Source organism: Hyposmocoma kahamanoa, unplaced genomic scaffold, assembly GCF_003589595.1.
Source record: "Hyposmocoma kahamanoa isolate Upper Pololo Valley unplaced genomic scaffold, ASM358959v1 148, whole genome shotgun sequence".
Lineage (NCBI taxonomy): Eukaryota > Metazoa > Arthropoda > Insecta > Lepidoptera > Cosmopterigidae > Hyposmocoma > Hyposmocoma kahamanoa.
In genome coordinates, this window is record NW_020653526.1 from 326,622 (window position 1) to 339,719 (window position 13,098).

The 13,098-nt window shown below is 37.1% G+C and overlaps 1 protein-coding gene across 1 annotated transcript; it reads right to left on the reverse strand.

The window, feature by feature from the left end:
• Positions 1 to 8,247: 8,247 nt before the first annotated feature.
• LOC113240547 (tankyrase) lies at positions 8,248 to 12,875 on the reverse strand. Its single transcript, XM_026477882.1, has 5 exons — positions 12,726 to 12,875; positions 11,102 to 11,264; positions 10,115 to 10,241; positions 9,680 to 9,836; positions 8,248 to 8,502 (listed from the first exon to the last, which is right to left on the reverse strand). The coding sequence occupies exons 1-5, from the start codon at positions 12,843 to 12,845 to the stop codon at positions 8,437 to 8,439; spliced, it is 633 nt and encodes a 210-aa protein (XP_026333667.1). The 5' UTR covers positions 12,846 to 12,875; the 3' UTR covers positions 8,248 to 8,436.
• Positions 12,876 to 13,098: the final 223 nt, after the last annotated feature.

Here is a 13,098-nt window from a genome sequence, read left to right on the forward strand (position 1 = left end):
TATGGACGTCGGGTCCGCGCTAAAAAGTGTCTGAACTTAAAGGGCGTTAAAATCGTATACAGAGCGTCATTCACGCTTTAGTCTTCGTTTGTTCGGCTGACAGCGAAGCAAGCAAAATTAGACAGTACTGCGATGACATTACAATTTAAATTCAACGTTTTAGCTTTTTCATATTCCTTTACATGTCACTACGTTTAAATAGGTTGACTTGGGACATTTTTTTCGTGGTTTTTTTATTAGACCCGTCGTCCATTTATTTGTAAGTCAATGTAAGTGCTTGATAAAATATCTATTTCTCAAATTTGTTTAGTAATACTTCGAAATGATAATGTCAATGTTATGATCGCGGGAAAGTCAGAGAAGAGGCTATTTCATTTTCCTGAATAACATTTCAAATTAAATGTTAAATTTCATGGTCTTCATTTTCTTTAAGATGCTATGTTATTTAGAAGAAAACAATCCTTATGATTGAAGCTTTCGATCAGTGTAGTAAAATTACAGGTGTATTTTTTTTCACATTCGGCGGGTTCGATTCCCGATTCAGTCTTCTTTCTGTAAAATTTTCTATCTACGGTATTTAAGGTACTTTCCTTTAGTGTGGCATAGCCGTGGGACAAACTGTGTATGTATATAAAACCCGCGAAGTTATTATTTTACTAACAATCCTGTATGCAATAATATAATCTAGTTGTAAGCTTTCTAGTCAATTCTAGTCCTGTTTTTAGAACATATACTGACATATACCGACTACCTCTCTGGCCGAACGGTTACCACGCCACGCAGAGGTTCCAGGTACGATTCCTGGGCCAGGAGAAATTTTGTATGGCCTATATTTATTTCTCTCGGGAGTTTGGGTGTAATTTGTGGTTGTCTATGTGTGTCCATGACACGCGCGACACAGGGTTTCCCTAGTGCGGGGCTATGCCGAGTGTGTGCGTTATTATTATTATTATATACGTAACATTACTATTTAAAAAGCTAGACTGTTCATTCGTTTATGGCAATTTTATCCAACCTAGATTGGATGCCAAATTTACCATGTATTATGTAATAATGACAGACGAGATTTTGGGAGTATGCTCATGGGATACCCGGAACCAGGGCTGTTGCTGACGCAGAATTTTCGACCTTAACGCCAGCGGATGCTGATTTTATGTATTATAATCTAAGCACAGAGTACTAAAAAACAGACCTCAAAAGTTCGTGAAATTACATCTATTTGCCAAGTTTTATTGACAGCGGTTACCGGAAAGTGCTCGAAACTGAACTTAGAGGTCATTGACTTACAAATAAATGGACGACCGGGTCTAATACAAAAACCACGAAAAAAATGTCCCAAGTCAACCTATTCGAAATTTAAATTGTAATGTCATCGCAGTATCGCGCTGTCAGTAGAACAAATGAAGACTAAAGCGGAGTTTGGCGCTCTGTATACGATTTTAGCGCCTTACAAGTGCGGACACTTTTTAGCGCGGACCCGACGTCCGTATAATTGTAAGTCAATGTTAGAGGTGGAATGTTTTCTTCAAATTTAAATGGGAGCACTACTAAGTAATATAATATTATTCCAATAGATTTTGTAACATTTATTAACAAAATATTAAATCTGCATGAAAACAATCAGTATGCAGCTTAATAGTCCTGGAATTTTATCAAAGTTACATTGTTGCTGTTGTTATCCAGCTGAGCAGCTTTTTCGGCTTACAATCAATACAACATACTGTTTAATAAGCTCTCAATACATAATTAAATTTTTATTGAATTGATATTCAATTATTTTTTGTGACATTACTCCACTAGTTTGTTATAATTATTAATACAAATTAATTATATAATATAATAATTTCAAAAAATATATAATAATTTCACAAAAAATAATTGAATATCAATTCAATAAAAATTTAATTAATACAGTGAATAGCGACATCTCCCGCCAGGACTGGTAGCTGTAAAGGTACTAACTGGGTGATAAATCTGTAATAGATTTCTCATAGATGGCGCTACGACTAAAAAGTCGTTGAAAGACCAAGTACAAAGACACGACACAAGCACATAGAAAAATTCGTGAGGTCCGTTGGTTCGTTCCGTGGCTTAGTTGGTATAGCGTCTGGCACGGTATGCAAGAAGACGTCGGTTCGAATCCGACCTGATCGAAGGAATTTTTTCTGAGTGTTCGATCTTTGTATTAATAATTATAACTCTCAATATATATTTATAATTTAGTGCATTTTTAACGGAATTGCATTGCGTATAGTCATATAGTAGTTTTTATTTAATAGTAAATATTTACGTAGAAAATGTGATTTGTCTGTACACGTATTATAGGCCTAATGATGTATCCGAAGTACATATTATTAAAATAATTATAATAATAAAACAATATAATAATTTAATTGTTCTTTATTTCCCACGTTTATATAAATATGTCTCACCTACTTAACCTTGAAAGTCATTACCTCGACGTACAATACACCGAAGTCTTTAGCTCGAATGTTCGTTTTGTCGAAATTGTATGAATCTATGTCTTCGTGACCCCTTTTTGACGATGCAATATAAACAATGCCACCGCAACGAGAGTGATTCTCCAAAAAAAAAACCAGAAAATTTTGTTCTTCCATTTATTTAATAATAATAAAAATATACACAACCTTTTCCAATACATCAATTGAAAATCCAATGTTTTGCTGAGGGACCAACATAACTTGGCTTACACATTGGTACATACACTGGATATCAGCTCGCTATACAACCTATTAAAATTTCAAATTGAAAGTAGACCTTGACGTATTTTCCACAAGGTTGTAATTTATGAAAGTACGGACGTACATATCGTAGCACTCACAAACTGCCGTTACATACATCTTTGTCGTAAAAACATACGGGTAATTTTCAGGTTAGTTTTCTCCACCTGATTTCGCTGGCAATTTTTATTGTTTAAGTCTTCGAGTATTATACTGAATTATTAAATAATATTTCAACGGCCAACACTCGAATATTAAATAATACTTCATGATATACTTGTTCAATAATTATTTAAATAACTTCTACCGAAATTAGGTAGAGAAAACAAACCAATATTTATTTTTGGAAAATAAGCGGAACAACTTTTTTTTTTTTCAAAAATTCATTAAAGTTTTTACGACAACGTGCAAAGGTCTCACTTCATCATACTGCATTTGCTAGAGATGAGGCATATCGATAAAAAGTTTTCGATAATTTAATAAAAAATTAAAAGTGTGAGTAGTAGAGTTTAACCAAGTAACGATTTAAAGTGCAATTTACTTACTTAATTTGATATTTTAAATTTCACCCTATTTCGTGTTGAAGTCATGTTGATCGTCAGCCCTTCTCAGTCGCCATTGTATTTAATTATATAACACTACTAGCACTAAACATATTTAAAATTACGTTAAAGTAAAAAACGTTTTATTTCAAAATAATTGAAATTTCAAGAAACAGACTGGTGTTAAGTAGGATTATTGTTCGTAAATACGAGCAGCTTTTATCTAAAAGTGAGATTCTAATTAAAAATAAATTACATCCCAAACAAATCGATGTAATGATTCATCGAAATGCATATTTTCGAATTTCGTAAAGCTGAAAAAAAAATGTTAACGAAAGCTGCACATAACAACGAATACAAATACTATTTAATTGAGATGAGACTATTTTAAGATAACAATAGGCAAGTTACAAACAAGTTTTATTAATGCCTTTTTCTGGTACACAGTTATGGTACATGTCACAAACTTGTATGCTGTTGAAAGCAGATAAGTTATAAACGTGTAGTAAGTACGTTTGAAATTTAATGAAGTGACTCCTCCCATGATACTAAAAAAATTTCCCTATCAAACCCATAGGCAATACGCAGAAATTTTTCAGCCCGCAAACGGCTTATTACAAAATTTAGTATCAACATTCTCTAAAAAACTGTCATATCATAACACAGAAAGTTCGATTGATTGAATATTGGTTAATATAATCAATACTCCTCAAAAACTCGTACATTTCATAATAAACATTGCAGATTAACGTAAGTGTTGAAGTCACAGCGGCTTCATGAATGTCAATTTAAAACGTGTTTTTAACCGACTTCAAAAAGGATAATTAATTCGACTGCATTTTTTTGTGTGTACGTTACAGTGGCAAAAAGCCGGAAACACTTACTGTAACAAAAACTACTTTTCCCGGTAAAAAGGCGAACTGGCGACACTTAAGACCGACTTGATTCGGTGATTGGCTGAGATCCACCGGGAAGCTACAATACTCCGTATTATCAAGAACAAGTTACTACACGATTATCATTGAATATAAGTTTTTTATGCGTGCTGTCTAGTACAGTGTAGTGTGTCGCGTAGTTTAAGTTGCGTAGTTTGCGGTTTCATATAAAAGTACCGTTTGTTTCACACGACGACGCAAAATGAGTTACCTGCCGACTCACGGGCGTAATGACGATTGACTTTCGGTCGCATCGTGTGACGGTCTGGCGCGGGTGAAGATAGGAGTGTGGGAAGGGGTCACTTAGGTATAAGGTGCGCGTGAGTATAGATGTTTCTTAAAATGTTCGATACGGAGATTAAAGTATAAATAATTGAATAACTTACTTGATTGTTATTATTAGTCTTTCCACTAGATTGATGGCTTGTCTCATATACGTTTAACTAGGCTTTATCATTCTTAAAAATTGTATGAAAAGCTGCCCACACTTAAATCGTATCATATTGAGTGGATGTACCCAGCTTCTTTTTCTTTTTCTAATATCGTCTTCAAATGATTCATAAAACCATACTCTTTTCAATGGAACCATTACACTATTACGATCAAACCTCCCGTACTGAATATAATACGTTCGTCTGGCGCTTCAACCGAATTTCAGTCGAGCGCAAACTGCTCACAAAATTACGCTCGTCTGGTTTCACCCTAATACGTGGTAGACTTGTGCCTGATCGGTCCTTAGAGGAAGCGATCCTAGTTAGTTCAATCGGTCAACTGAACTAGGTCGGTCTTCTAGTTCGTTTAGATCATCTAGTTCCTTAGTTCGTCTTGTCCTTGTTCGGACATTGAAAGAACGCTCCAAACTAGTAATTTTATTCACATGAACTACTTATTTCCACCTCTAAAGGTGACAAATTGAATTTTACCCACTTTCTGTAGACCGATTCCAATAAAACTTGGCAAATAGATGCAATTCCACAAACTTTTGAGGTCAGTGTTTTAAGACAGTTTTTTAGCGTGTGAGCGATATATGGGTTCAACAGGGTTCTTGAGTATCAACATCATGGGTACAATTACACTATGAAATTTGAAACGGTGTAATTCTACCCCTCCTTTTTAACACCCGATTAGCAGTGTCTCCGTAATGCCAGAGTCTGTATAATTAGCAAATTGCTCAGGACGTCATCAGCTCCGGTGCGTATTGATGTTCTTTCATCTTTAAAGGGTTTGTCTAGCGGACTTTTAAAGAGCACATGGTGTCAAAATAAAATGCTATAGTCGAACTTTTAATTAGAGATAGTAAGCTTGACGATGATAGCTAGTTTTTGATAAAATAAAATAGTTTCCAACCGACTTCAAAAAGAAAGGAGGAGGTTCCCAATTAGACTGTATTTTTTTTTGTGTCTGAATCGATTTTGATGATTCTTTTTTTGTTGGAAAGACTCTGGCAAACTAGGGGATGCATCCGCTTTCGCGTACCTTCCGGTAACCGATTTCAATAAAACTTGGCAAATAGATGTAATTCCACGAACTTTTGAGGTCATTTTTTTTATAAAAAAAAGTTATAATATCTTGGAAGGAAGGTCGGGGGACAGACTACTTAATATCTACGCTATAATAGCCTACTAAATCTGACCAATGACACCAGGCACTCAATACGAGGAAAAAGAAACCTAAGAACGCGCTCAGAGAGGTGAAAATAACGTTGCCCGTCGTGTGCAGCCATGTGGAATCAAATGCGCTAGGATTGTAATGTAAATGAAAGGTTTGTCTGAGCGCTTTTATTATTAAAAAAATAAGTATCATTTGACCTCCAATCTCACCTGATAGAAAGCGATAATGAGGTTGACGATGAAGCATGCTCACCTAAACAATGCCTATTCACGGATTGTTCGCCAAATAAATGTGGACGCATAAGCAGTAACATAGGGGAGTGGAACCCCTGATAAGTTTAGTCCCTCGATGATGAAAAGGCGGAATTAAATATAATGCAATTCATCGCATGCTTTCCGTGATACACCTGTAAAATAGATAGAATATTGTGTATAATTTCCCACAGTGATCCCTAGTGGGTTCCAGTGGGCGCCAAAGAATCCTAGCAAATGGGTTGATTTGTCCAGGGGCTGCTACAGCATTTGAAAATTTTTCAATTATTTTTGTGGTAATAGGCGTTGAAATTTTTTTATCTTGCCTAAATAATAAGACAAAAAGTTTGTAGTAGATAGAACACTGACAAGCAGGCAACTTTACAACGGTATCCAAGGCTCAGCAGATTCATTTCTACTAAATCCGAGCTACTTATAAAAAGTTAGCATCATAGTCGAAAATCTTTCAAGTTTCTTTTCGACTGATTCTATCTCAGCGCGTTCATTGAGAACTGTACCTAACACGTCATTGTACAGTAAACATGGCAATATTTTTTTCAAAATGACATTAGCAACTGTCAAGCGGTTCTAATTAAAAATCCGACTATAGTAACTTCCCATCGAGTATACAACCAGAAATAGAGACAAAATAAGGGCCACCCATCCCTGACAACTGATCAGGCAAATGGGCCTTATATCACTTTTAGATATCAACTCTCGTTTGCCCTGAAATCACAAATTAGAAAGCTGAAATATTACAGCGCCAAGAACTGACATGTGTGTACGTCTCCGTATATTCCAAAAATATTCTGTATTTATTATAATGAAGATAATATCTCTAACAATGGGGGCGTTCCATTCAGTGGTGTGGCAAAAACAGCAAAACATCTAATTACAATACAAAAGGAATCATATTTCATCGGTAAAATTGACGACAGCCGTCAATTGTTTCGAATTCGGACTGGCCAAACGGAGCGCGGTTGTCACCGTAATGATTTGGCAGAATAGTTTTCAAACAAATTAAATGACATTTCGTCTCTATTTCTGGTTATATACTGGATGTAACTTCCAGCCTTTATAATGCTCTCATTTTCTAGTCATTAAAACTTTAAGTATACAGGGTGTTTTGAATTGTATTTAATTTTTTTAGAAAATGTTACAAAGCAGGAATGGAAAAAATATGGATAATAAAAACAAAGATCCTTAAAGTATGCTGATGGCGCTGGTTGGAATCCAGCCGAATAGAAGGAATTTTTCTTAGTGTCCGATCTTTGTATTAATAATATATATTTTTAATTTAAAAAAAATGCAACAAAATTATAATAACTTTAGTTGTTTTTGGCACACTCAACTTTATAATGTAATAATATCTGAATACCAAATAAAAACCAACTTTAACGCAAGTCATTTAAGTTCAATTGTTTTCAGGCTAATTTCAGTTTCAATTGACAGTGCACGTTAATTTTAATGTCCGTGATGTTGATTTTTGGCGTTAAGTTACAATCGAAAGTGAATCTTAAATTCGAAGATTAAAAAAAAAAAATATTGAGATTTTTATGACCGAATGAGATCTAGTGTTGATTGTCTTAGTTACAAAAACCTTTTTTAAATGCAAGTATTACAGCATACTTTACAATTTGTTTTATGTAAGAGAATTTGTTTTATATCGTTTACTTAGAAAAATCAACTTTAACTCAAGTAGTTTAAGAATTTTTACATTGATTATGTTATTAACAAATTTAAGGTAAAGAATATGAATGGGTATGTGCAGGCGGTGTTGGGTGTTCATGTGTATGTGGTTGAATGCGTGTGTGTGGGGACGTCTGTGTGTGTGTGGATTTATCTGTTTGTGACTACACAAATGTAGGCGTGTGTATGTCTGAGCGAGAATATATTGTTAATCTTCTTCTTACCGTGTCGACTCTGACGATTAGCTACTGACACAGCATTATCAGGGGTGCATGGAAGGAGCCCCCCGCGTGGTACATCGCTATAACTGTGGCTCTAGTGAAAAGGGATACAAGTAAAAAAATCCATTTTTACAAGGAAAGGCGAAGAACACATAACGCTTAAACTCATATTAAGTTTGAACTGTCTTTCGCGTCTCCTTGTAAAGGCTTTTTTCACTTGTACCCCTTTTGCACTAGAGCCACAGATTATTATGCGCCGGCGCACCTTGGGCAACGGTCTGTGGATGGCAAGTCGATAACGCACAGACTGGCCGATCCACCCACCACGACTCAAAGGCATATTATTAATAATAATGTATTTTTCGCAATATTAACACAATGTTTGCACCCTATATACATAAATGAACACCAGTTTAATTACATATTATACAGTAAGAGAGTTTCCTTCAGACGGTGCCCGTGTTTGTATCACCGTTCACTATTTGATAGATTATCAGGTATTCTGGGTACGCCTGGAACAAACATAGAAAGATTTAAGAACCAAAAACAAAAATCTGCAACATGCACACAGAAAAATTCGTAAGGTATATCAATCCATTTATACAGAAGTCCCACTGCGGGTTAGGGAATTCACAAGTTTCCTGAGGACTGTGAACCTTCACTGAAGAAGCTCACGATAAATGACAAACATCGAGTATATAACCAGAAATAGAGGCGAAATGCCATTTAATTTGTTTGAAAACTATTCTGCCAAATCACCACGGTGACAACTGCGCTCCGATTGGCCAGCCCGGATTCGAAACAATTGACGGGTGTCGTCATTTGTTTCACGTCAAATCGACCAGTTAACTTGAGCTTTTCTATAATGGACGACAATTGCAAAATTACATATTTAATATTAAATTATCGATGAAATTTGATTCAGTTTGTTTTGTAATTAGATGTCTTGCTGTTTTTCCCCACACCACCGAATGGAACAGCACGCCATTGTTAGAGATATTATCTTTATTACAATAAATACAGAATATTTTTGGAATGTACGGAGACATACACAGTTGTTGGCCTGTCTTTATTTCAGTGCAAACGAGAGTTTATATTTATAAGTGATGTATCACTGATGAGTTACCAGGAACGTATGGGCCATATTTCGTCTCTATTTCTGGTTATATACGCGATGATTACAAACTAAATTTCGCACATAAAAAACACGGTCTCTACTTAAGAGGCGGTAGATCAAGGCATTAAGGGTCGTATTCTAGAACTACTCAATGCTCAAGTCAGGATTTGAGCAGACTTGAGTATGATTTCAAGCACTGGAAATACGACCCTAATGGCAAGGACTTGAGTATGATTTTCAGTGCTCACTGCAATACTCAAGTCCTGACTCGAGTATTGAGTAGAGTTCTGTAATACGACCCTAAGAGACTTTCACAACGAGCTCTACTGCCATACACGCCAATGAAAAACCCTCTTCCGACATATGAGTTTAAATGAGTACATATAATAGGTAGTAGTAGAGCTCTTACCTATTTCTAATGGGTTCCGCTTTCCGGTTTTGAAGGGTAAGGTGCTGGTGAAATTACAGGCACATGGGACTTGTCAACTTATGTGTCAGGGTGACCGGCGCAATGGAGATCTTTGCGATGTAAAAGCTCCGAGTGGCACTACGACTGTAACAAAACGCCTTACCTGCTCCCCCCGGTAGACCACGTACTCCGGGTAGCAGAGGCCCCCGTGCGTGGGCCGGCCGGCCACGCTGTGGTGTCCGGGCGGCGCGTGCGCCATCTTCATCGCCGACGTCAGCTGGAAGGCGCGCCCCAGCGTCACGCGGCACAGCAGCATTTGTCTGCAACGTTCGTTATACAGGGTGCTCAAAAAAGTACGATGCAAAGTTTATGAGATAACTCTGCCCAGAAACCAACTTGCGTACTGTTGGGTAATTTCTTACAAAACTTACTTCTTTAAAAACATATTGTTCTACGTTTAGAAATATCTTTTGAATATAATAATAGCTTTTAGCGTGAATTATAAAATAAATTTGTGTAGCTAAGAGTGTTTACACGGTCACTGTCAGTCGCCTATAAATCCCAAGTGTAGCGACGCATTATTGTCGAACGCACTTACCTATGACAAGTGTAACAACTTTTGTCTTTATGCGTGGGGCATCCAGACCCCCCTCCGAACCCGTACACGTACTGGTTGCTTTTGGACGAATGTTCAGCGAAGTAGATGCCTGCACCAAACATTCCTCCTGCGAATAGAAGTACAAAATATTGATTAACATTGTTTGGGTCAATTGACCCCTCTAAGTCCCAATTGAACCATTTGCACATGACGATGTAGAACTATCCGTGGACCGATGGTCTCTCGTTGACAATACGTCTCCATCGCACCTTCGTGGACCGATGGTCTCTCGTTGACAATACGTCTCCATCGCACACCAAGCTTTTGAGATATTGGTAACGCTGTCCTCTTTACCCTTTATTTGACTGTTGACCGGCCACATCCCAGTTGATTTCACAGGTCTCTAAACTTTTACATATTCATTGATACTTTCTAATTTTTATATTAATACATTCTAATTGACTCTTCGAGTTCCATGCAACTCATTTGTTTCAATCATTGACTTACAATTATATGGACGTCGGGTCCGCGCTAAAAAGTATCCGAACTTATAGGGCGTTAAAATCGTATACAGAGCGTCATTCACGCTTTAGTCTTCGTTTGTTCGACTGACAGCGAAGCAAACAAAATAAGACAGTACTGCGATGACATTACAATTTAAATTCAACGTTTTAGCTTTTTCATATTCCTTTACATGTCACTACGTTTAAATAGGTTGACTTGGGACATTTTTTTCGTGATTTTTGTATTAGACCCGTCGTCCATTTATTTGTAAGTCAATGGTTTCAATTGACCCCTTACATCCCAAACTGACCCCACAAGTTCCAATTGACCTCGCGCGTCCCAATTGACCCCTCACATAACAATTTGCCCCTCCAATTGATCCCTCGCGTACTAATTGACCTCTATAGTCCCAATTGACCCCTTATTCTTTTTCGTCTTTATACGCCAATTTAACTGTTAAGTCTCAATAGACCACTAACTCACCAATATACGCATGCCGTTCATCAAACCCCTTCTGCACAATGGCGTTGATGAAAGGCGAGCCATGGAACAACATCCTCTCGTTGGCGGAGCCGCCTTCCTCGCAGACCTCGCGTCTGCGATGTTGGTAGCGCTCCCAGACGCGGCCGTTTACAATTTTTTGGATCTATTAAAAAAAATAACTAGAATTATTGAAATCCGTCGACGACGTCCTAAAAAGGTCAGGTGAAGACCACTGTCCCGTTCTCCGTCCGAAACACAGAGCAATAAATACAGTAGAAGTGGTTAGTTAGCGTCGTACGCGTGCCAACTATAGGTCTCGAAACATCTATCTGAGCTCAGTCCGCCATTTTCGCTTTGTATGGTATGGTTGGTTGCGTCATTCTTTCGTGCAAATTCTCTAAAATCAAAAGTTTTGGAGGGCAAAAATGATAGCTGCATCAAAAATATTATCCGTGGTGGTATTTCATATCATCAAAAGTCTTATTAGTCTTTAATAAAGTTTCAATTTTCGGTTTATCGAAAGAATTTTTTCGTTAAAGTAAAGCTGCAATATGGGCGCTTTTTGTTTGGAGAACTAAATTAATAGCTCCAATTCGTCGTCGTTTAGTAATGAACCGCTAGATGGCAGCATGTAAATTGAAATTTCAATGTAATGTCAAAAATGTCGTAACTTGGTAATAATAGGTATTGATGGTAATGAACTTTCAAACATTTGTCAACAGGATAAAGTTCAAATTATATTAACAATCCAGAATTTATTTCTTTTTAAATTTGAAACTACGACCAATCAATATGAAGATTTTGTAGTGTTTCAAATTAAAAATTTGCTTTGGGTTTTTTGATTTGGCTTTGGCGACATCGGTTCTGCTACACTCGATCTCCGTCCGAAACAATTACTGTCAAATAAGTAATATTCGACAAAATTAATAGATAAGTATCCAGTATGAAGCTTCATTCGCATCACGCGTCTTTTCATTTGGTCAAGTATTGCTTATTTGACAGTCATTGTTTCGGACGGAGATCGAGAATAGCCCCCCAGGTAGGAAATTCGACGTGTCTGCTACAGAAAAGATGAGAATGGTCTTGTATACGACAAGAACTTTGCCGGATCTAGCCACGAAAACATGTCGTGTCTGTTGCAGACGAGAAAATGATAAATGCTTTCGGACAGACGTGTGTAGGGCAAAATGTGTCAGTGCATTACGAATCTTCCAGGTAGCTGTCGTTTTACTACCGACTGTGGGAAGAAATATGTTGACTACTAAGCAACACCCGTCCACGAGCATAAACGTTCGTTCGTCGTGTCGGAGGTGGACAAGATTTTTTTTGTCCGGCGCCGAGGCAGTGTACACAGTTCGATTGTAGAAACGACACGAATTCTTGCATAGACCCGGCGACTTTTCTTAGCGTGGACAGGCACTTCCTTTGGTTTTTTTTCACGCGTGGTCCGAAACAAACACTGTTAAATAAGTAATACTTAAATTCTTTTGCGTTTGTTTGGCTTGCGTATGAGTTTGTTGTCATGGATACGGCGCACAACTTGTTGGTCCCGTCACTTGATTTTATATTTAAAAAAAATATTATGAATAAAAGATAATTTGAATTTTTAATTAAATTAACTCACCCTAACGACATTGTAATGCGAGAAGTAACCACCGGCGTGGTCCCGATGTGCGCGTACGCTCGCCTGCATCTCTCTCTCGATGATGCTGTACTCGCTGTCGGAACATTCGCCGGAAGGCATTGTCACGTCGATTAAGGTTGTCCCGCCGTACCATTCTGTCGATAAACAATAGTACATTGTGTATTAAACGACTGTAAATAAAATTTGAGCCGAAGCCGAAGGGGGCAGCTGAGGGCTTTAATAACTCGAGTTTTGTATTTTTTTACCGTTCGTGATACATACAATGTTTTCAATCACATTGGCCATGAAATAAATACAATATAAATATGGTTCACAACATGCCATGATGGATTACAAAAAGAAAATTGCTAAA

Coding starts and splice junctions, on each gene's coding strand:
- LOC113240547 (XM_026477882.1), bottom strand. CDS start 12,845: ATGCCTTCCGGCGAATGTTCCGACAGCGAGTACAGCATCATCGAGAGA. Junction 11,265..12,725: donor CGCATTACAATGTCGTTAGG/GTGAGTTAATTT, acceptor TTTTTTTAATAG/ATCCAAAAAATTGTAAACGG. Junction 8,503..9,679: donor TGGTCTACCGGGGGGAGCAG/GTAAGGCGTTTT, acceptor TGTTTGTTCCAG/GCGTACCCAGAATACCTGAT.